The sequence below is a fragment of the Haliotis rufescens genome, unplaced genomic scaffold (genome assembly GCF_023055435.1).
Source record: "Haliotis rufescens isolate VD_foot unplaced genomic scaffold, xgHalRufe1.0.p SCAF_2, whole genome shotgun sequence".
NCBI lineage: Eukaryota > Metazoa > Mollusca > Gastropoda > Lepetellida > Haliotidae > Haliotis > Haliotis rufescens.
In genome coordinates, this window is record NW_025963890.1 from 32,763,088 (window position 1) to 32,784,704 (window position 21,617).

The 21,617-nt window shown below is 39.1% G+C and overlaps 1 protein-coding gene across 1 annotated transcript in view; it reads left to right on the forward strand.

Moving 5' to 3' along the window:
• LOC124125542 (adrenodoxin-like protein 1, mitochondrial) overlaps nucleotides 1-19,904 on the forward strand; it is a 28,963-nt gene extending 9,059 nt beyond the window's left edge. The window contains exons 5-6 of the mRNA XM_046488871.2: nucleotides 10,543-10,595; nucleotides 17,268-19,904. Of these exons, the coding sequence (XP_046344827.1) occupies nucleotides 10,543-10,595; nucleotides 17,268-17,371 (157 nt within the window). The 3' untranslated portion in view covers nucleotides 17,372-19,904. The remainder of the gene's footprint in view (nucleotides 1-10,542; nucleotides 10,596-17,267) is intronic.
• The last annotated feature ends 1,713 nt before the right edge of the window (nucleotides 19,905-21,617 follow it).

A 21,617-nucleotide genomic window follows, 5' to 3' on the forward strand; every position in this document is an offset into this window, starting at 1 on the left:
TTAGGGTAACCCCTTTTGAGGTAGTAGTTGATAAGATTTCTACTATGTGTGTCATAGTCTGATTCAGAGGAGCAGATTCTCTTGAGTCTCAGGAATTGGCTAAATGGCCCTTTCGTTTTGATATGACTGGGGTGACAAGACGTGTACAACAGATAGGAGTGTGTGTCCGTGGGTTTGTTATATAAAGTGAACTGCAGTTTGCATTCCTGTTTGTTGTAAGAAACCCACGTGTCCAAGAAGGCCACTTTATTCCTGGAAAATTCTGCGATGAATTTAATGGAATGGTGTGCATTATTAAGAAAGTTAATAAATGCAGCTAGGCGGGTTTCCCCTAGCGTCCAAATAATGAAAATGTCGTCAATAAATCGGGCGTAGAAGTCCGGCTTATCGAGATGCCCAGATAGGAGTTGAGTTTCCAATTCTCCCATAAAAATGTTGGCATAGGACAGGGCGACTTTCGTCCCCATAGCTGTGCCTCCAACTTGTAGATAATGTTGGTTATTGAACACAAAATTGTTGTTGTGTAAAACGATTTTTAGGAGAGAGAGTAAACCGGTGGGCGAAATTTGCCAGTCTGGTTTAAACTTACGAATGGCTTGTGCAACGGCTCTAAGGCCTTCGCCGTTTGGAATGTTGGTGTACAGCGAGGTGACATCCATAGTAACAAGCATGATGTCTCGGTTGTTGGGGAGATTGAGTGATTCTAATCTCTGTATGAAGTGTGTTGTATCCCTGAGGTAACTGGGATATCTGCTGACAAATGCTTTGATGTGTTCGTCTACAAAGCTACTGATGTTTTCAGTAGGTGTGCCATTCCCACTGATGATGGGACGGCCTGGTATTTTTTCCTGGTAATAAACATTTGTGTATTTTGGGGAGCAGGTAAAATCTTCCTGCTTTTGCGTTTTGCGGTAAAAGTCCCGTAAAACATTTGTGTGATAGTTCTTCTTTGAGGAACAGATTAGTTAGTTCCTTGGCAACGATTTCAGAAAATCTTTCTGTGAGGTCATAGTCTGATTTGACGTAGAACTTAGTGTCAGAGAGCTGCCTTTCTGCCTCTTTGATGTAATCAGTAGTGTTCTGTATTACTACTGCCGAACCTTTATCAGCTTTTTTAATGATGATTTCACTATTAAATTTGAGCTGTTTTAGTGCAGTTCTGTGCGCTCCGGTGATATTTTGGCGTCTGAATTTTATATTACCAAGTTTGTAAAAATCATTGGAGACTGCTTTGATAAACGACTCTAGTGTTGGGTCGGTATAAGGTCTAGTGGTCCAAGTGCTTTTGGGACCGAATTTGCGATCCAGTGTGTTTTGGAGCGGGTGTGAAGTGCCATCAATGGTAGAGTCATGGAAGAAATGAGTGAGACGTAATTTCCTGAAAAATTGTTTCAGGTCGGAAAAGGTTTTACTTTTGTCAGTAAATCTGGGGGTGGGGCTAAAAGTGAGTCCCTTGTTGAGAACCTCTAATTCAGATGGATTAAGGTCATAATCGGAAAGATTGATAACAAAGTTGTCCTGATAAGATTCACCAGTTTTATTATCTGAGTTATTGTTCAGATCCAGATTAGAAAGTTTATTGCACAAACTGTTGTTGTTGAAGTTGAGGTGCTTCGACAACAGCTCTAGGGCCCGTTTGAGGTCCCGCGAATTGTTTCCTTGATTGCCCCTGTCGGGGCAGAAGTTCTGTCGTGGTCTGCGTATTCCACGAGCTCGATCACGTGATGGTTGTCTCGAGCGGCGAAACTTGGGAGATTTGGCCCGTTTCTGGGTCGGGGTCCCTTGCACGTATAGTTTGGCGGCGAAGGGGTCAGATTTGATGGCCGTCTGTTGTAGGCTAACAAATCTGGTGTTGAATTTTTCATGTGTGGACTTGTGCTCTCTGTCTTTGACTGCTTGACAAGCAGTGTTGATGATGTTTTGAGAGTGTTGATCCGCTTTGGAGATAATTTTATCTTCCAACAGTTTAACTGAATCGTTAACGGAAGCAAGCTGGCGTTCTAAAAGTTCTTTTTGTGTACTCATAAGTGTGGTACAGCAAGTCTTAACAGCATTGCTGCGCTGTAGGGCGAGATCCATGGGGTACATGGTTTGTGTAGCCGGTGGTATGATGAAAACCTGGTCTGGTACCAGTCCACCTGTGATACAGGCGCCTAAGTATTGTGACTGTACTTGGGTGCGTGCACGTTTGCTGACTGCGTTACGAAGATCTTTGTATGATTGCATAAGATCCGGTGGTAAAGACACTGCTTTGGTCTCAACGCCGGTGTTGGCGGGGATGTTACCGAATGTGATCCGTTTCTTTTTTGAAGGATTGCCTCCATCTTGGTCTAGATGGACATCAACTTCTATTTCCGTGGTAATGGAAGTAGAGCTCTCGAAATTCGAGATGGACAGAGATAAATAGATAAACTGACTGGTGGGGGCTTCACCAGTAGAAATGTAGCTATAGGTAGCAATAGTAATAGTAACTAGTTTCGCGCGGCTTGCGCTCATCAGACTGATTGCTTGGGGGCGTGTGCGTCCTTAAATACCTGAATAAACCGACGAAGTTGTTTATTCCATGATGTGTAAGCCTGTCATTGGTTGTTTTATGACGGCTTAGTGGTGTGTTATAGTGACACGCCGTTAGTAGGTCGCCGGTGATGTGGCGTAAAATGTATTCGCCGGTATTGGCGATTAGTGTGTGCAACCGCGACTTATAATGGTCGCCGGTGGTGGCCTTGTAACTGTGTAAAGTGTATATAGACCGGTGGGTCGCCGGTGTAAGTATGATTGTGGTACCAAATTGATGTTTTTTGGTCGCCTGTGTTATTGCCGGGTAAATGAAGGTGGCCTGGGTGGGTCGCTTGTGGCCGTCGTAAGTGGTCGCCGGTTTGAGAAGAGGTCCCGAGTTTAGGAAGAAGGACATCGGTGGGGCACACTTGGTAAGTATCAAACTTGTTGTTGAGTAAGCTGGTCACTGGTGTTAATAATGTCCGTATGGGTGGCTCCGGGTTGGAGTTCCCTGAAAGTGGTATCAAGTTGGGCGGCTATGTTACCGGCTTGGTTTTTTTAGGTGTTCCCGGTTCTGTTGAGGGAACACCTCCCACGGTTCTGTGTCGAGGTGGCCGCCTGCAATATGCAAGGATGTAACACCGGCGACCAAAAAACATCAATTTGGTACCACAATCATACTTACACCGGCGACCCACCGGTCTATTTACACTTTACACAGTTACAAGGCCACCACCGGCGACCATTATAAGTCGCGGTAGCACACGCTAATCGCCAATACCGGCGACTACATTTTACGCCACATCACCGGCGACCTACTAACGGCGTGTCACTATAACACACCACTTAGCCGTCATAAAACAACCAATGACAGGCTTACACATCATGGAATAAACAACTTCGTCGGTTTATTCAGGTATTTAAGGACGCACACGCCCCCAAGCAATCAGTCTGATGAGCGCAAGCCGCGCGAAACTAGTTACTGTTACTATTGCTACCTATAGCTACATATCTACTGGTGAAGCCCCCACCAGTCAGTTTAGCCATTGTGATTAGTCAGAGGATGTAGTATCAGCCAGCTGATATACTGCATGTACATGACTGCAGCCATGACTAAGAATAAACATGTGTAATGTGTAATGAGTCCCAGTGTCTTCGTGGTTATATATCTATACAGAGAAAGCCTTCAATGTGAGACCACAAGGAGAAACATTATATTGGCAAGAGGATGGGATCGAGATGCGTTCATGATTCACAGTAATAAGGGATCTCAGGATAAAGTGTTCCGATAGGAATGCTTGATGAAGGCATCAGAAATCAAAAGGTCGTGCAGGCTACCTACGTGTCAAAACGTGAGTGTGTGGACATATTTGACATAAAATACCTTTTTATAAAGAAATAGGGAACATTGTTGTGCAGATTTGTACAAGCTGAAGTTAGTAACTTGAATCTGAGTGCAAATAGCAGTTCGAGTGGGAAAGAGTGTGTGGACATATTTGACAAGAAAGTTCAACGGAAGCAAGCAAAACAGAAGGACACACACGATAAAGTCAGACAGGACAGCACTATCCGTGAGTTCCAGGTTAGTGAACTATGCTGTCTAATCGTGATCCCCTCAGAACTTATCGGGAGGGAAGAGAAGTGAAGTGGATCAAGAGTCGGGTCATTTAGCACCTTGGATAGATGCACTACAGCGGGCAAGTTGGTGATACATCTAGAGTCACCCACATAGATCAGATGCAGAGATACAGAGGTTTTCCAGAGAACTCGTCACACAGATCTTCATCAGACAACCTAACAGATAAGAAAGCCAACTAAAGGACATGTGAAGTTACCAGAAGTAGCACAGAAGGACTGAGATTCATTGGTTCCCATCTCAGCTGATTCCAAATGATCTGGGGCGACACCTGTCATGTTGTCGAAGAAGTATGCTTCCTGTACTTCAGAGATGAAAAGTGTGGAGAACATCAGAAGAGAGACTTGTGTCTGCAGGCATTACCCACAGTGCCTACATAAACCAGTGCAGAGGCTTCATCTAAAGTGCCAATGTGAGTGTACCAGCTTCATGAGAAGTGCAGGTGTTGACAGTGACTGTAAATATGTTGCCTAGAAAGTAGCAGATGCATTACTACCATTCTAAGTTCTAACAAGTTGAAGTCTGAGGATATTTTAAAGTAATGAGTTAATAAGTTAATGTTAATGTTATTACTATTAGGAGTAGTGATCCGAGTAATTGCCAAATGGATATTCTAAAGTATTATCAAACTAACAAGATGGTGAATGTCATTTGTGCTACTATATAATATAGTGTCAAGTTAAAATTAACATCTCTCCTGACATGCAGTCATGAATTTAAGGTGGAGGAGTGTAGTGTTTCGCCATTGTGAGTAAGTAATATCAGCTACCTCGTGGGTCATACCCCATTTGTCAGACACCCCAGTTGTTAGACAGTGGAGTAGAGATGACTTATCAAAACATATGAGATTTACCTGTTGTGGTAATGGACCACTCCTAGTAGACTGAGTCCTCTATATGATTAAGATCAAGTAAAGTGTGCCGTTACAAGAAACAGTGATTTTTTTTTTAGTGGTTCTCAATCATGCACTTCGCTTAGGACCGAAAATGCTAGTTATAGAACATTCATCGGTCGCAACAGTGACATTGGTCCCGTGGGTTCCCCACTTTGGTTTTTAGCATTGCATGCTGTATCAAGTCAAACTTCAGCCATCCATAGTTTAAGTTTATTAATTATATCGTTTAGAACCTTTTAGATATGTTTTGGATGTAACTTATGTTATATTTTGTGTTTATTAAGTATGTGAAAATTCTAGTGCAATGTAGCATCAGAAACCATGTGTAAATTTTATGATGCTCACTTAAGATCACCATGTAGTTTTTTATAGATGTTTGTTGTATAGGGATAAGCATAATGATTGCTCTGATGCTTCTTTCAAGTATTAACGCTATGCTAGGATGATTTGAATTTATGTAAAGTTATAGTCTACCACATGGTAGTATAAGTACCCACGTACATGTGTTTTCCTTTTTGTATAAGGAGTAATTCCTTTGTCTTTTTTTGCTGTAGTCTTTTACTAAATACATCCATTCACACTGGCGTGGGAAGAAGTAATAAAATTTTGAATCTTGGATCTCAATTTTGTCCAATATTTTACAAGATTGTGCCTTAGTGTTGGATCGGTCAACTGATGACTGCTAGAACCTAAATCACATTGGGGGAAGACAGTACATAATAAAAGTCCTTTAAAGTTAATGTTAATAATTGATCTAACTCTGATACAATAGGATTATACGCTGTTTTATTTTCTACCGGTATAGATTTAACTAATGAACCGCTTTGATCATGAAAACAACTTAAGTTTGTAAGTTCTCCACAGTTCTCACCCCAGCTTCTCACAAGAAGGTTGAGTTTTCTCTACAGACAACAGAAGTTATCTAAATGAATGGGACTTTCACTACCAGTCCTGATTTGTGGAATCAACTTTATATCATTCATGCCAGAGTAGGATCATCATGTTATCCTCTTGTGTATGCCCTGATGTCCAGCCGTACCATTGCTGCCCATCGTTGTCTCCTGAGTCAACTCAAGACACATGTTTAGCACATTGTAGGTCAACCTTTCTCTCCAGCTAAAATACAGACAGATTTTGAGATTGCTGCCATCCGAGCGGTACAGATCAAGTTACCTGATGCAGATGTAAAGGGTTGCTTTTTCCATTATGTACAGAAAAGAAAGGTCCAGACCCATGTACTAGTGGAGGCCTACTGGAATGATCCAGAGAATGAGCAGTGAATTCGTCGTGCCACGGCCTTGTCCCTTCTTCTCATCCCTCAAGTTCAAAATACCTGGATAGAGGCTATGGAAACCTGCCCAGATGTGCTGCCTGATGAGCATTTCAATGACTACATTGTCACCACCACAATAAATCACTCTTCACTATACCAATGTGGAACCACCATGAGACATTTAGTCCCAGAACCAACAACAACCTTGAAGGTTTTAACAGTCTTTTGAATGCCAGTCTGACCTGCCGACACCCAAACATTTTCTGACTTATCGAGATGGCAGGCTCAAAGACCAGTTGACTCTTGGCGTAACCGTTGGGTTACCTACCGCTTGGGTAACATGCATTGGACATTGGGAGAAGTCAACCATCACATTTGTGATTTTAAGGTGTCTGACAAATGGTGCATCCCCTATTGGCCTACGTCCCATTTGGCCTACGTCCCATATGGCCTACAGAAACAGAAATGACCTTTCCAATTTGGCCTACCACAAACAACCTACACCCCTATTGACAAAAATGGTTTGGTTTGAGCTTAATTAGCTCTTGTTATTTCACACAGGCTTCTTCTGTGAAGTTGATTAATGTCAATAGGATAACTATTATTGGTTTCATTACTTAGGATCATAAGGATTGTATATAACTGTTTTCTTTGACTATTGTGTATTTAGTCAATAGGATTAACTATTATTGGTTTCATTACTTAGGATCATAAGGATTGTATATAACTGGCTTCTTTGACTATTGTGTATTTAGTCAATAGGATTAACTATTATTGGTTTCATTACTTAGGATCATAAGGATTGTATATTAATGGCTTCTTTGACTATTGTGTATTTAGTCAATAGGATTAACTATTATTGGTTTCATTACTTAGGATCATAAGGATTGTATATAACTGGCTTCTTTGACTATTGTGTATTTAGTCAGTAGGATCAATATGGATGGTACCTTTTATGCTTGCCCTCTTCTTTGGAGCCAGCTCTTAGAATCCATACTCTTATAGGACAAAAGATGACCCCACTTGTGTTTTGTCTCATGCCAGACTGGAAAAAAGAAACGTACATTCGAGTATTTGAACATTTGATGTCACTGGTTGTAGAGATAACTGGAGCCGAGTTAGACCCCGAGACAATACAAATAGACTTTGAGAGTGCAGTCATTGAAGCCCCGAGGATCATGTTCCCCATGACCCACATCCGTGGATGCTACTTCCACTGGATGCAGGACTTAGGACTAGTGCGACTCTACAAGCAGAATGCAGACGTCAAGCAGTGGGTGAGATGAGCTGCTGCTCTGCCTCTTTTGCCTCCCGCTGATGTTCAGGACGTATGGTTCGAAGCTATTGAGGCTTTAGAACAGGCTGAGGTTGAGAGTCCTGCATTTCAACTGTTCAATGATTATGTCGTGTCAAACTGGGTTGGGGACGATGCTAGATTTGGTGTTGAAATCTGGAGTCACCATGACAATGTTGGTCCAAGAACTAATAATCATCTGGAAGGTTGGCACAGCCACTTGAATGCCCAGATGAACTCTGCCCATCCAACAATGTTCAGCTTCCTGGATGTCTTAAAATCACTGGAAGCTAGCCACACCAGACATCTAGCCCAGCATGCCCATGGTGCCAAGCCTCCACCGTGGAAGAGAAAATATGTGTACCTCGATGGTCAGCTGTCCAGACTCCGCGACAGACACCAGCAAGGAGAAATATCTTCCTTGGCATTTGCAGAAGCAGTAGGAATCCTGATTAAATTAAATTAAAAAGATTCTGTGTTAGCTTGTATTTCTCTGTTGTTGGACTGGTTCATTTTCATCACTCTGGGGGAGACGGGTAATTAGTGAGTGATCAACCAACCGATTAATTACCGCAATTTAATCCTCTAAAAGTGTAGGCCAAATGTGACGTAGGCAAATGGGTAGGACACCTGACAAATGGGGTGAGTCCAGCTCGAGTTGTGACAGAGTTAATCACATCATCACTGACCACATGTACTGCCACCATGACTAAGAATAATCGTATCTAATGAATCCCGATGTTTCGAGGGGATATACCTATATGGAGAAAGCCCTCAATGTGAGACCACAAGGAGAAACATTACAGCCATGATGTTGTGAAAACAAACTCTGCTTAACTGGTGATGCTATAGATGAATGTTTGTTACTATATGATAAGAATGCTACTCTGATATTCTTATCAACCAGTCCACATTACACAGTCACACTTTCCTTACTTGTTGGCAAAAGATTTTATTGCATAGAACATTTGGCCCAATTTGAATGTACCTGGTGTGTAATAGTGCCTTGGCACTATGTTAGTTTACTTGAAAAAAGCCGGTGCTTCTCCTGTGAAACAGGACATTTGGTACATGTCTTCCTTTGGGCAGGGCTGCAATCTGAAAAGGTACAGTGAAGGTTGTTTAGATGTTATGTTTGTCAATTTCACCAAAATGCCATTTCCTGCAGATATACCTAAATCTTATGCATGTAGTGGTCGTGTGATAAATATGCACATGCATTTACTGTTAATCGTGAAATTAATGCGTGTACAAAAGAATGCGACCACTGGCCCCTAGCCAAAAATGTGACTCAATATGTATGTGACACCCCCTCCTCTGAAGCATCAGTGGATTTATATCTAAAGAAAATTTCCTCTGTTAGGTTTACAGGAGAATCTCACCTAAATCCAACCTTACATTAATCCAATCACACACCAAATAGCACCACTTATTAGCACTGAGTGGAGTACTTCTGCTAAATCAATACATGCGCGCTGGCTCGTGTCAGCCTTTGATGCAAAGACACCGTGTTGCGTGGGTGGCGTCTGTCTGGACTTGCAGGTGTGATTAGTGATGACATGAGTGAGTAGAACGCTTGTCTTGAATTCACAGGATGTAATAAGTGTTTGAATGACATTGTTTATATACTTGTTACAAGTGCTGCACAATAAACAGTGGTGTGGAATACATAGTTGTTTGTTTTCAGCATATGTCTGAGTTGGTATTTCTGCTCCAAAATGTCTTATTGTTGATAATAATGCGATGTTTAATAATGCGACCAAAGACCACTCACATTTTTCGCATTTAATTCACGCTGGCGTTAATTTCAAATTTTACAGTATTTGGTTTATATGCTGTGCAACCCTTAGGGGATGTTCTGGAAACACTGAAGGTCATACACTAAATGTATTGTGCTAAGAAAAACTCAATAAGTATTCACTTTAGTCGGATGAAATCAAGTACATATCCTTAGGTAGGGTGATTTTTAGTGACCTTCATTGAAGGTCAAGGTCACTGGAATGGTAATTCCTTAGGTACTTCTGCTTCTTTGTATACTGAAAAACTCCCAGTGTTGGATTGACCAGCTTTTAAGAGCTGGCACCCATGTTTTAAACTTGTGATTGGATAAACTTGAGGGTCAAGGTCATTTTTCCAGAAGTACACATAAAACTTTCTTATTTTGGTACCTTGAAGCATGGGACTTTCTGCTTTTAAGATCAGATGTACTTCGTGAGACATGTATTTTCACCAACATTCAGATATGTCATTAAACCAAAAGTGCACATTACATTCTCTCTAGGTAGCTAGAGGCATGGGACTTTCTTATTTATGATTGTACTGCATTGGTCATGTGGTTTCACAAACCAGAAATTATGTCATCAGACTAGATGTGATGCCATAAGAGTAATTTCATATAGCTTTTGGTATATAACTGGGGAGACGATTGGGACTTTCAGGTTTTAGGATATGTTTCCTCAGCCCACAAGTAATGTCAGGACCATAAATGCATTCAAGTTCCACATTCAGTTACCTGGAGACAATGCACTTTAATCTGGTTAGAGGTAGGCAATTTTGACATTGTGGCACTTGTCAGCCCTGCACCAGACTGTTAGTATACTGTTTAGGGATCTAAGGGAATACTAGAGAGCATCAGGTGGCAGTGTTCAAAATTAAAGGAGTCCCAGAGTCCATGAGGTTTGCTGCTATGGTATTTGAATCTTGGGACCTCCTCATTTTTCAACTTTTTACATTAGGATGTGAACCCAAGAATGTTCATGCATAATTTTGTACGCTCTTGGCTGTTTTCATAGTGCCCTGATGGCACTGGAATCACAGCTCATGTTTTCAGACACTGGTTTACTTGTTCAGACTTGCTTATCTACAGGCCACCTTGATAGAAACGGAAAGGTTCTGACAACTGTGTTAAACTATACAAGTTGTGTACTGTCTTTATTTCCCTGTTCTAGAGAGGAAGACATGCTGGATCTTGCTGTGTTTCTCAAGCCAAACTCCAGATTAAGTAAGTTTCATTAACCACTGTACATTGTGTACTTGGATATTTCTCCATGCTGCAGGCAATGTTTATTTGAAACATGCAGTGTTTTATATGTTTTATCAATATTTAATCATTTCAGATGCATCATGAATTATTGTTTCTGCAAGATTTTCTGTCCAGATTTGCTGTTATAAATTTGACATATTTAATTTGACTTTATTTCTGATATATGATTGGACGACATTGAAATTCAGGGACACTCTGTGTAAACTTGGTGTCAAAACAACTTGTTTTCATTATGACTTGAGTATTAAAGATTGCAATGTGACAATTTTTAGTATACCTCTTCTTCAGGGCAGGGTCTTGATCGCAACTGTGGGTGACCTCATAATGTCATGGTCACTGGAGGTTACAGTATGTAATATGGCTTATATCTTATAAAATCTCAAAGCATTTCCCAATCAATTATGAAAGACTCAAAATAACTATCTCAGTACCTGTCATATGTCAAGGTTGTGTTGAATGTTAAGGTAACATTGAAGGTCAATCCCTCATTCAGAAAGTATTATCAGTGTGGTTGGGTGTGTGGTACTTTATGTCATGACTTATGTTTGCAACAAGTAATGTTTAAGGAAGAGAATTTATGGATGTCAACTTCTTTATTATGAGGAACATGTTTCAGAGTACATGCTTACTCCTTCATCAGGTGAAGACACCCATAAATTCTCTTCCTTATGTGTATCACTTCAATAGTTATCTGCCCTTGGCGAGTATGGACGCTCTCTTCAGAGCTCCGATGATCCAGTGAAGTATTTTGTGTAATAACTCTGCATCTACAAGCCTTGATCTTGTCTTACTGCATCTGAAGGTGACTCTTATACCATCAAACATTACTATGATCTCGATCGCTTTGTACAGAGCTCGGATCGGCACCTTTATGCAACCTCGAGGGACACGCCAAGTTGAACTCGCTCACGACAGGTACACAAAGTTTGTCCATGGATCTGATACAAACCTGAGAGTTTTTGTATGTTTATTCTTATTTACAACACACTTACTCTCTGCGTTTGCTCTTATGCAAATTCTGCAAGAAAAGTTTGAATTTTCAAGATTATTCAGTGCTGAGAACTTATTTTGTGAAGCCTGTTGTGATGATGACATAACCAGATTTGAGTGCAGTGTAACATCACGCTCTACCCAACAAGTCCATGCATTTGATGCGTTCACACTGGGAAGTAGTCATCCTCCGGCGGAAGTTGTGACCAGTATGCTCAATTGTTCAGGCGACATCAAGATGAACCCGGGGCCGACAACACTCGACCAGGTACGTGACTCCATCCTGTCCGAACTCCGTATTGTGAAAACTGAATTAAGTAATGAAATGGCAGAACTGAAATCTGAAATTAGAACACTCAACGACAAATATTTGCATCTAGAAGGTCGGGTAACTGCGACAGAGACAGATGTTGACCTACTTAAGAAGAATAGTGGCATAATGTATGACGATATCGATGCTTTGACAGAAAAAGTAGACAGTATTCAGAACAGGTACAGTAATGTTGAGGATGAACTTGACAAACTAGAAGCATACAGTAGACGTGACAATGTGATCTTTCACAGAATTCCAGAGCTTGAAAATTAAATGTCTGGAAAATCGAAAGATATTATTATCTCTCTCTTGAATGAACATGTGAAAACAAAAACGTGGCAAAAGTGTGATATCAACCGTGCACCGTGACTTGGGACTAAACGTCAAGACTCTACTAGACACAGACCTCTTATCACGAAATTCCAGGAATCCATTGATAAAGTCTACACATTGAAAGCAAGACCATCAATTAAAGAAGCAGGATTCAATATCGCAAGCGACCTGACGATGAGACAATGCAGAGGACTCAAAGAACTGGAGGGAACTGGTGTCCGCGGCTATTACAAGCAGGGGAAACTCGTGACGGTTCCTGATACGCGTCCTTCCGTTGCCCGTCAGGATGTTCCCACAACACCAGCAAGAAACAGATCTGTACGTCATCTCCAACAACGCGGTGTGAGAACCCTATCAAGTGAGAGAGGTGACAGATAGGATGGGGGCCAAGGCCAAATTTCAGATGGATCAAATAGCAACTACACCGGTGATTGTACGGACGCTTCTGTGAATCCATGCAGTGACGACGATGCGGTATTATCTTTGTTCCGCATATTATCGTGGAATGTAAACGGTCTTTATAGCAAGTACTCTGATGAGGATTTCCTATCATATCTACCGACCTTTGATATATTCTGTCTCACTGAAACTTTTGTTGTCGATAGAATACCTGAACTTTGGATCGCAGGGAATAGCTTATTTTATTCAAGTGCAATTAGTTTATCCAGCTCCGGACGTTCTTGTGGCGGGGTATGTGTCGGTATAAAACATGAACTTCTAAGACTATGTCATCCAATAGCTGTTAATGTTGACAACTTGTGTTTTAGACTCTCACGAAGTATACTGGACAGCACATGTGATATTTTATTGATTTGTGCTTACATACCACCTGAAGGGTCAACATACTATCGACATAAGGACTCTGTTTGTGCTCTTGATCAGTTAGACTCTGTTCTTATAGATCATGTATCAGATATTGCTAATTGTCATGTTCTTCTGTGTGGTGACCTCAATTCCCGATGTGGAAACAAAAATAACTTCAGTGACTATGATTCAGATAGTATTAATAATAGAGGTGATCCCTTTCCAGAGGAAAGTGTCCCTATTTCAGATAGGACGTCAGTAGACTCGGTTGTAAATAGATTTGGTCAACTTTTATTAAACGTTTGCAATGTTTTTAATCTGTGCATAGTTAATGGGTGTATGAATGGGGATTTGCACGGAGAATTTACATTTGTAAGCCACCAGGGAAGTAGCGTTAATGATTATTTCATTTGTTCAGTTGATTTCTTCCATCATATTTCCTCATTATGTATTGGGGAAAACCCCGTCTCTGACCATTTTCCTCTTGAATTATCTTGTCACATAAAACTAACAAGTAACAGTCTTGACCAGTGTAGTGACCAGCCTCTGGTCAAATATGTTTGGAATGATTTTCACGAATCTCGTTACTTGGATAATCTTAAAGAGCTGTCTTAATCTGACTGAATTAATAGAACTTCTACATGTTGATATAGATAGGTCTTTGTCTAGCTTCGTAGACTATTTACTGAATTCCGCCAGCTGCATGAAGAAAGCCTTATGCTCTAAGAATGGCTACATGATTAACAGACGTTATAGCATTGAATGTATGCAGGCAAAATGTGCTACGAGGCGAGCACTACGGAAATTTAGAAGTAACAAGTCTGCTGATAACAGAAAGAGTTACTGTTCCTAAAGAAATCGATATAAGTACGAAATCAGGTTATATAAGAACAAGATACGACACAATAGAATAGGACAGCTATGTAATGCAATGGGTAATGCTAAGAAATTTTGGAAAGAGGTTCGATCCATTAACATGAGAAACATCCCTGCTTGTAGCATTTCAAAAGCTGAATGGGCAATTCATTTTAAAGAAGTATTTTCAACAAATGACGTATTTGATCATACGCTTTTTGATGACATATATGATCCTATAAATGAAGATGATTTCTTTTCTGAAATAGATCGGTAAATCCTTGAATCTGATATTCAACGTCATGAGATACTGACAGATATTCAGTCACTTAAAAAACGTAAATCCCCAGGATTGGATAATATTCTAGCTGAAATGCTGCAATCATCAAGGGAGATAATTTTGCCCTATCTTACAGAATTGTTTAATATGATTTTTTGTTCAGCTGTATTTCCAAGTTCGTGGTCGAGGGGCATTCTTATACCTATACATAAGAAAGGAGATGCTAGCAATGCAGATAATTATAGAGGTATAACATTAAACAGTATTTTGGGGAAAGTATTTTCGAGTATATTAAACAACAGACTAACGTTATGGGCCAATATGAGGGATAGAATTCCAGAATATCAGGCCGGGTTTAGAAAACACTATTCGACTACAGATCATATTTTTACATTAAATGCAATTATAGAAAAATATTTGATGAAACGTGGGAGAAAACTGTATGTAGCTTTTGTTGATTTCCGGAAGGCTTTTGATTCTGTGAATCTTCATAAACTGTGGGTGTGCCTTAGAAGAGCTGGATTACGGGGCAAAATGTACCTGATTCTTAAAAGTATGTACTCTAATGTCAGGGCGTGTGTGCGCTGTAAAGGTGATTTCACTGACTTTTTTTATTGTCCGCTTGGCTTAAAACAAGGATGCGTATTAAGTCCCATTCTATTTTCATTCTTTATTAACGAATTGTGTATAGAAATAATGAATAGTTGCAAACACGTGGTCCAATTATGTCCGGATATTTTAGAATTGTTCTTATTATTGTTTGCTGATGATGTTATTCGTATATCACACTCAGGTCTTCAGTCTCGGGTCTTCAGAACCAATTAAACATTTTGACTGATTACACTGATGATTGGAAGTTAACTGTAAACTTAGAAAAGACAAACATAGTCGTTTTTAGAAGAGGTGGCCCATTAGCTTCAGTCGAAAAATGGTTATATGAGGGTTCGAGAGTTAAAGTTGTTAGTAAGTATAAATACCTAGGTGTTCTGTTTACCAACACTTTAAGTATGGGTAATCTTGTTAAGGATTTATCTGTAAAGGGTAAAAAAGCCATGGTCATGTTATTGTCAACTTTATCTAAACTCCAGCCTTTATCCCCAAGTATATTCTTTAAATTGTTTGACACACAGATACAACCAATACTTTTGTATGGCTCTGAATTATGGGGTTTTAAACATTTTAATACAATCGAAAAAGTACATCTTCTTGCTTGTAAACATTTTTTAATGATTGGTGTCAACTCCCCTAATAATATTGTTTACGGAGAGTGCGGTAGATATCCTTTGTACGTTAATTCATATATTCGTTGTATCAGATATTGGCTAAAAATACTTACTATGCACAAACAGCGACTGCCAAGGAAAGCTTACAATGTGTTATACAACTATGATAATCTGGGTTACAACACTTGGGCATCAAATATTCGGGTACTTTTGTTCTCAAATGGCTTTGGCTATGCTTGGATTTATCAAGGAGTTGGTAACACCTGTATGTTTGTAAATATGTTCAAAGAAAGAATTGTAAATACCTTTTATCAAACATGGATGTCTAATTTAAATGCAAATAGCAGATATGATGTGTATAGATCATTCAAATCCTTACTGGAGCCTGAAAAATATTTAAGTGTTCTTTGTAATTTAAATCTTTGTTCAACATTCACTCGTTTTCGTATGGGACTGAGTGATATTAGAGTAAACACCAGAAGAAGTCAAAATATGTTAAAATCTATGTGTTTGTGTCCATTATGTGATATGGGTGTTGAGGACGAATTTCATGTACTTTTTATCTGTGAGTTTTACCAAGATATCCGAAAACGTTTTGTACCCACTAAATACCTTAAACAGCAATGTACCACATCCCTTATATCACTTATGTCTAATCAATCTTCTGATGTAATCTACAGCCTAGCTCAATTTCTCCATCAAGCACTAAATATTCGTCAAGAACTTGTAAATACATATGTCTCCTAGAATGCACATACATGTATGTTGAAAGTATGTATACATTGTGTGTATTTGTTTATAGGCCGGAGACCTTTCATACAATAAACTTCTTGTCTCTTGTCTCTTGAAATGCCTTTCAAAGACTTGAAGTAATGTTTAGATGACATTGAAGACAATGGTCACAAAACGTGCAACTTATTCATTTTTAAACTAGTGTTCACAATATCTTGATAACTTATGATTGGAATTTGATGAAATTTATGTACATGATCTCTAGGGTTGGGTCTTATTTTGGGAAGATTATTGATAAAATCCAATGAAGGTTAAGGTCAACAGAAACCTTATTGTCAAAACAGGGAAAACTTGATTTAAATACATGATAAGACAAAATTTTCCAATGATTATTGTCATCACATAAGCACTATATTCTATACTTGCCATGTGTCAAGGTCACATCAAATGTCAAAGTTGTTTAAACATTGAAAAACTTAGGAATAATATAATTCAGACTCTGTTTAAACGTTGCTCTGCATTTGGTATGTTTTCCTAAACCGAAAGAGACCACCCCCATGGTCTATTCGCAGGGCATCTGCCCAGAGAGCTGGTGTTCGGGATCCGGTTCCCTGACGCATCATACCAAAAGGCATTACAAGGTGGTACTTGTTGTTACCCTGCTTGGCATTCAGAGTCAGTATACTGTGTTTGAGTGGGGTATTCATGTTAAACTGTGGCATGGTATCTCAGTGGGCTAGCATTATAAAGTCTGCTAGTACAAGCAGCCACATACACACGTGCAAACACGTCACTATATACCAATAAGTGCAATAATCTTGGATGCGACGTTATACTCCATTTCACCTTCACGTCATTAGACTGGAAGAGCTTATATAAGTTATAACTTTGTTATTAAGGTAGTTAGAGGCATAGTACATGCTGTTTCAAAGTTGTGCTAAATTGGACATGTATTTTTCAATTGATACATGTTTCTTGCTTGAAGGTTTTGGGGTATTCACGAAAAGGTGGGGATTGGGCTGCTTCTGTGTTTTGCATCTAACGCAAACACCTTTCTAATTGTTCATGTGAGATAAAATATATATGTATTGGTATTTCAGGTTGTCAGATTATCCTCAGCAAAGAGATGGAGGGTCTAGAGTTGACACTGCCTAAAGCCACTCGGAACTTCTATGTTGATGGACATGTCCCACAACCTCACTGACAGTTCAAGATAGAAGACATGAACTTCATAACAGATTGTCATTATATTCAGACAGGATGTGTGCAGATAGCATGTCTTTCTTGCGACTGGGATAGGATATCCACTAAACTATTTCTTCTGGCTATTATCTCATTGGCAAGTAATAGAGGTCTTGTGACAGTACATTTTAGTGGGATATAAAGGTACATATGTGTGAACAAAGGATGAGGACTGTTACAAGTCTTTTTAGAGCTCAACCCAATATTCAAGTCCCAAGTTTAGCATGTCTGTGTATAAAGTGAACAATTGTGCAAACAGCACTTTACACTCCCAGCATCAAAACCTTGGGATAGATGCAGCTAGAGTGGGACTATTTTGTAAAGTCTATTGGCTTATGATTGTGCCGTATGTGGCGCAAATGACAAACACCCACTGGACGAGAGTCTTGCTATGCTCTAAAAGGAGATTGTGTCAATGGATAGGTGATGAGTCATATATAACAACTTCATATATAAAACCTCACCCTGGCATATGAAAGTCGTAAGTTGATAATCTTTACCACATGTGTACATATTGTTATTCATCAACTACCTCAGTTACAGTTTCTTGTACTATAAATAGAGTAGTGTCATCTGATTTAAATGATCACGATTACGGTAACTCTTCATCTCAACTTCTAAGTGTACTCCTGAGCATATATTTGATGGAAAACAGATCAAGTCAGACATTCATTTCAATCAAAACGTCTTGATCGTGAGTTGCAGTTGACATTTTGTATTTTTTAACAAAAGAAACTATATGAAGCGCCCTCTCCAACAAGCCAATCACTCAACCTAACATTCTTCTCCAAACTGAAGGAATGAAACTGAGACTACAGAATGTTCAGCATCATTATAGGCCCCAGATTTGTTAATGTGTTTACATTATTGCAGAGATGGAGGTGAGAGTTTGTGTGGATGTATATAACCATACATTTCAGTAACCATCATCTGTATTCAGCATGTTGTGAACATTCAATGTTATTTGTCAGAAACTTGATCAAATTAAGTGACACTTTACATGAGTGTTGTTACTATAATGAAGTTCTTCGAAGTTAAAGAATATTACTTTGAGGTACTACTGTCATTTCACAGCCCTGCAGCAGTCGATGGTTCTTGATGGGCATACATTTCACTATACAGTCGTGCCTCGTTTATAAGGACACTTGCGTCATTTCACAATTCATCCGTATAAACGAATTTCCGTATAACTGAAACCAGCTTCTTACTGGAAGAGTTACTTCCCTTCAATTATGCAACTCATGACAGATGACAGAACAGATACATCCACTCAATCTTTATTCATACACGTTTCAAAAAGTCTGTCATGGAAGTTTGAATTTTACCACATTTTGAGGTTTGAATTTTAAACAATAATGTGTCACTTGGTTAATTGACTTCTCACGAATCAAAGGATTACCACCAGCGGAAGGAATACCACCAGCGGAAGTGTATTGTCCGGATAAGTGAGACAATTATCTGTGCATTTCAGTGTTTTGTGTATGAAAATGACCGTCCGGTTCCGGAAACTGAATTTCCATATATACGGGTAAATTTATCTAGTAATTATTTCGTTTTGAATGAAAATCGCCCGGGAACCGAGGTTTCCGGATATCTGAAGTCCGTATAAGCAGGGCACGACTGTATTCACCTCCTTCTGACTGTACTTTGGCACTTGGCACTCTTTTTCCCCTAGAATTCTCTTAATACTAATTATTGACATAAAAGGAAAAAAAATGATTACCATGTTATATTACAAGGCTGAAAACAATTGCTTCTTGAACAATCAAATTTGAAAGTTGGTGCAGGATATACAATGTCTTACAACATGAATTTTCAGTTTTACATGCTTTATGCCTGCGAACCAAGAATATCTTCATATCTCTATTGCTGAAATATGTCGAAAAAAAGTTGGTCTAATAAAATGGCATTCACATACATCTTGATATGCAATATGTACTTACAATTCTTTTCAGCCCTGAACTAGAGGGATATGGGAGCAGAATAGTTCATTATGTACAGGGAGACCAAGCTCCATGGTCTGGCAACTATTTCCAGTCAAGATTTTCATGTTGTTATTAGTGCCTTGATTGAAACTGAAACAGTATTTCTAAGTAATTAGATTAGTCATTAACTGCTATTTTGATATACTAAGTAATATATAAGCATATAGACAAACTGTTTTTGGAGGACATTTGATGCCAACTGCCCTGGGCCTAGTCCACAGGTTGCTCCTTAAACATATCCTTTAATGTCATTCAGTAACAGTAGACTTACACTTATCACTTTTTGGGGCTATTATGTTATTGTTCTATTGTTATGCTTCACAAGCAAGTATATGATAATAAGTAGTAATTTTGTGTCAGTGGCCAGAGATAGACATAAACTCTCTTATCAGGAGCCTAACATCACTCAACAGTGTTCCTCATTCTGACAAGAGAGACACCCTGGTCATATGAGTGAGTCAGACTGGATAAACAAATTTCCGAATAAACAAATGTGTATTTGGTAATATACCTGAGTGTTTTTCAGTATCAATTCTGCAAAGGGTGCAGAGCACATAATCTGCCATTCCTCATAGCTCATGCTTGGTTGAAGCTTGTCATCAACCCCAATTGCATGGATCGATGCTCATGATATCAGTCACTGGATTGTCTGGTCAAGACTCGATTATTTACAGACCGCTGTCATATAGCTGGAATATTGCTGAGTGCGGAGTAAAACAACAAACCAACCAAGCAATTACACCTCATGATTTATTCTATGTATATATAATCACTCTATTTGTTTGTTTTTTTAAGAATATGTGAAAATAGAAGATACATAGTCAGTTTATTTTTGGAACAATATAATTCTTGTGAATCCTTTACCTCTATTACATCATAGCTATAAATCCTGTATTTTGGCTGCAGACACACTATAACTAAATCTTCAGATTTTCAACAGAAGTCCTCTTCACTGTCAACTACACACAACTAGTTGTTCCCCTAATAGCACATGTAGCTCTTCAGCTCTTCTGCGCAAAAAGGCAGGAAAAATGTCACTTCTTTCCAAAACATCTCACCACTGGAGGCAGATGAATTGGGGAGGTGATATGGCAATACTGTATTCGACGTATTAAGCGCCCCGCTCTAATAAGCGCCCACGGCGATATTTGCTGATATATTGGCTGGTGAACAATCCCAATTAGCACCCCTTCCGATTGGTCAATGTACACATGACTTATTCGTGTATAATACGCACTCGTGTGTTACATACACCCTTAATTATGGGCAATTAAATACTGGAAAAATATATCTGTTGTATATAAACATTTTAGGCTGTCAGCATAAATCACGAAATGTACAATCTTTGAACTTGTTTTTCACCAAAATAATATTCTAATAAGAGCCCCTTATTTCTAATTTTAAGAGCGCCCTGGGTGCTTATTGCGTCGAATACGGTATTTTGTTTTCAAATACACTGTAGTTAAGGTGATCATAACATGTCATTGCCAAATCTAGCAGAATTACTTGTAGGGACCACAATGCTAAACTATTCCATGATAACAAGGTCATATGGTATTGACAGTATTGTCTATTCATCATCATCATGATTTTGCCATTGGATTACCTCCCCTTGACCATACTTAAATTGTTATAACTTGTGTATGAACTTGACCATGCAACACCAATAACATCCAAGAACAATCTGAAGACCACATGCTTGAATAGTTAAACCTTTTAGCACACACATATTAAGAAAATTTGGATTCAGGTTGGCCTGCTCCATGGTTTTGTGATGATTTTGTACAACTATTAATCAGGTAAATAAGTAATAAAACCTTGACCTCACAGATTAGATTGATGTGGTTTAATATCAGTTAGTCAGCACTAGTGCAATTGGCCAATACTATCCCATTGTTTATGTGAGAAGTATAACCAGGGTATTTTGGAAAAAGGTTTTTTATATTAACTTAAATGTAGTTTTACTAAATTGAGCTTTTAGGTAAAATATGGATGCATATGAGAGAAGTGACTGTACAGGGTGAGGGCATAACCCCCAGGGCAAATGATTATTGATTTTGCTTCTCTTAGTGATAGAGATAACATTTTCATTAGTACAATGAAATTAGCAGAATCTGGTCTTGCAATATAAGTATCAGAGGGGAAATGAATGGATGGAACAAACTGTCAGTCTTGAAATGATCGAATATTTCTCACTACTACTGCTTGATTGGAATGTCTGAT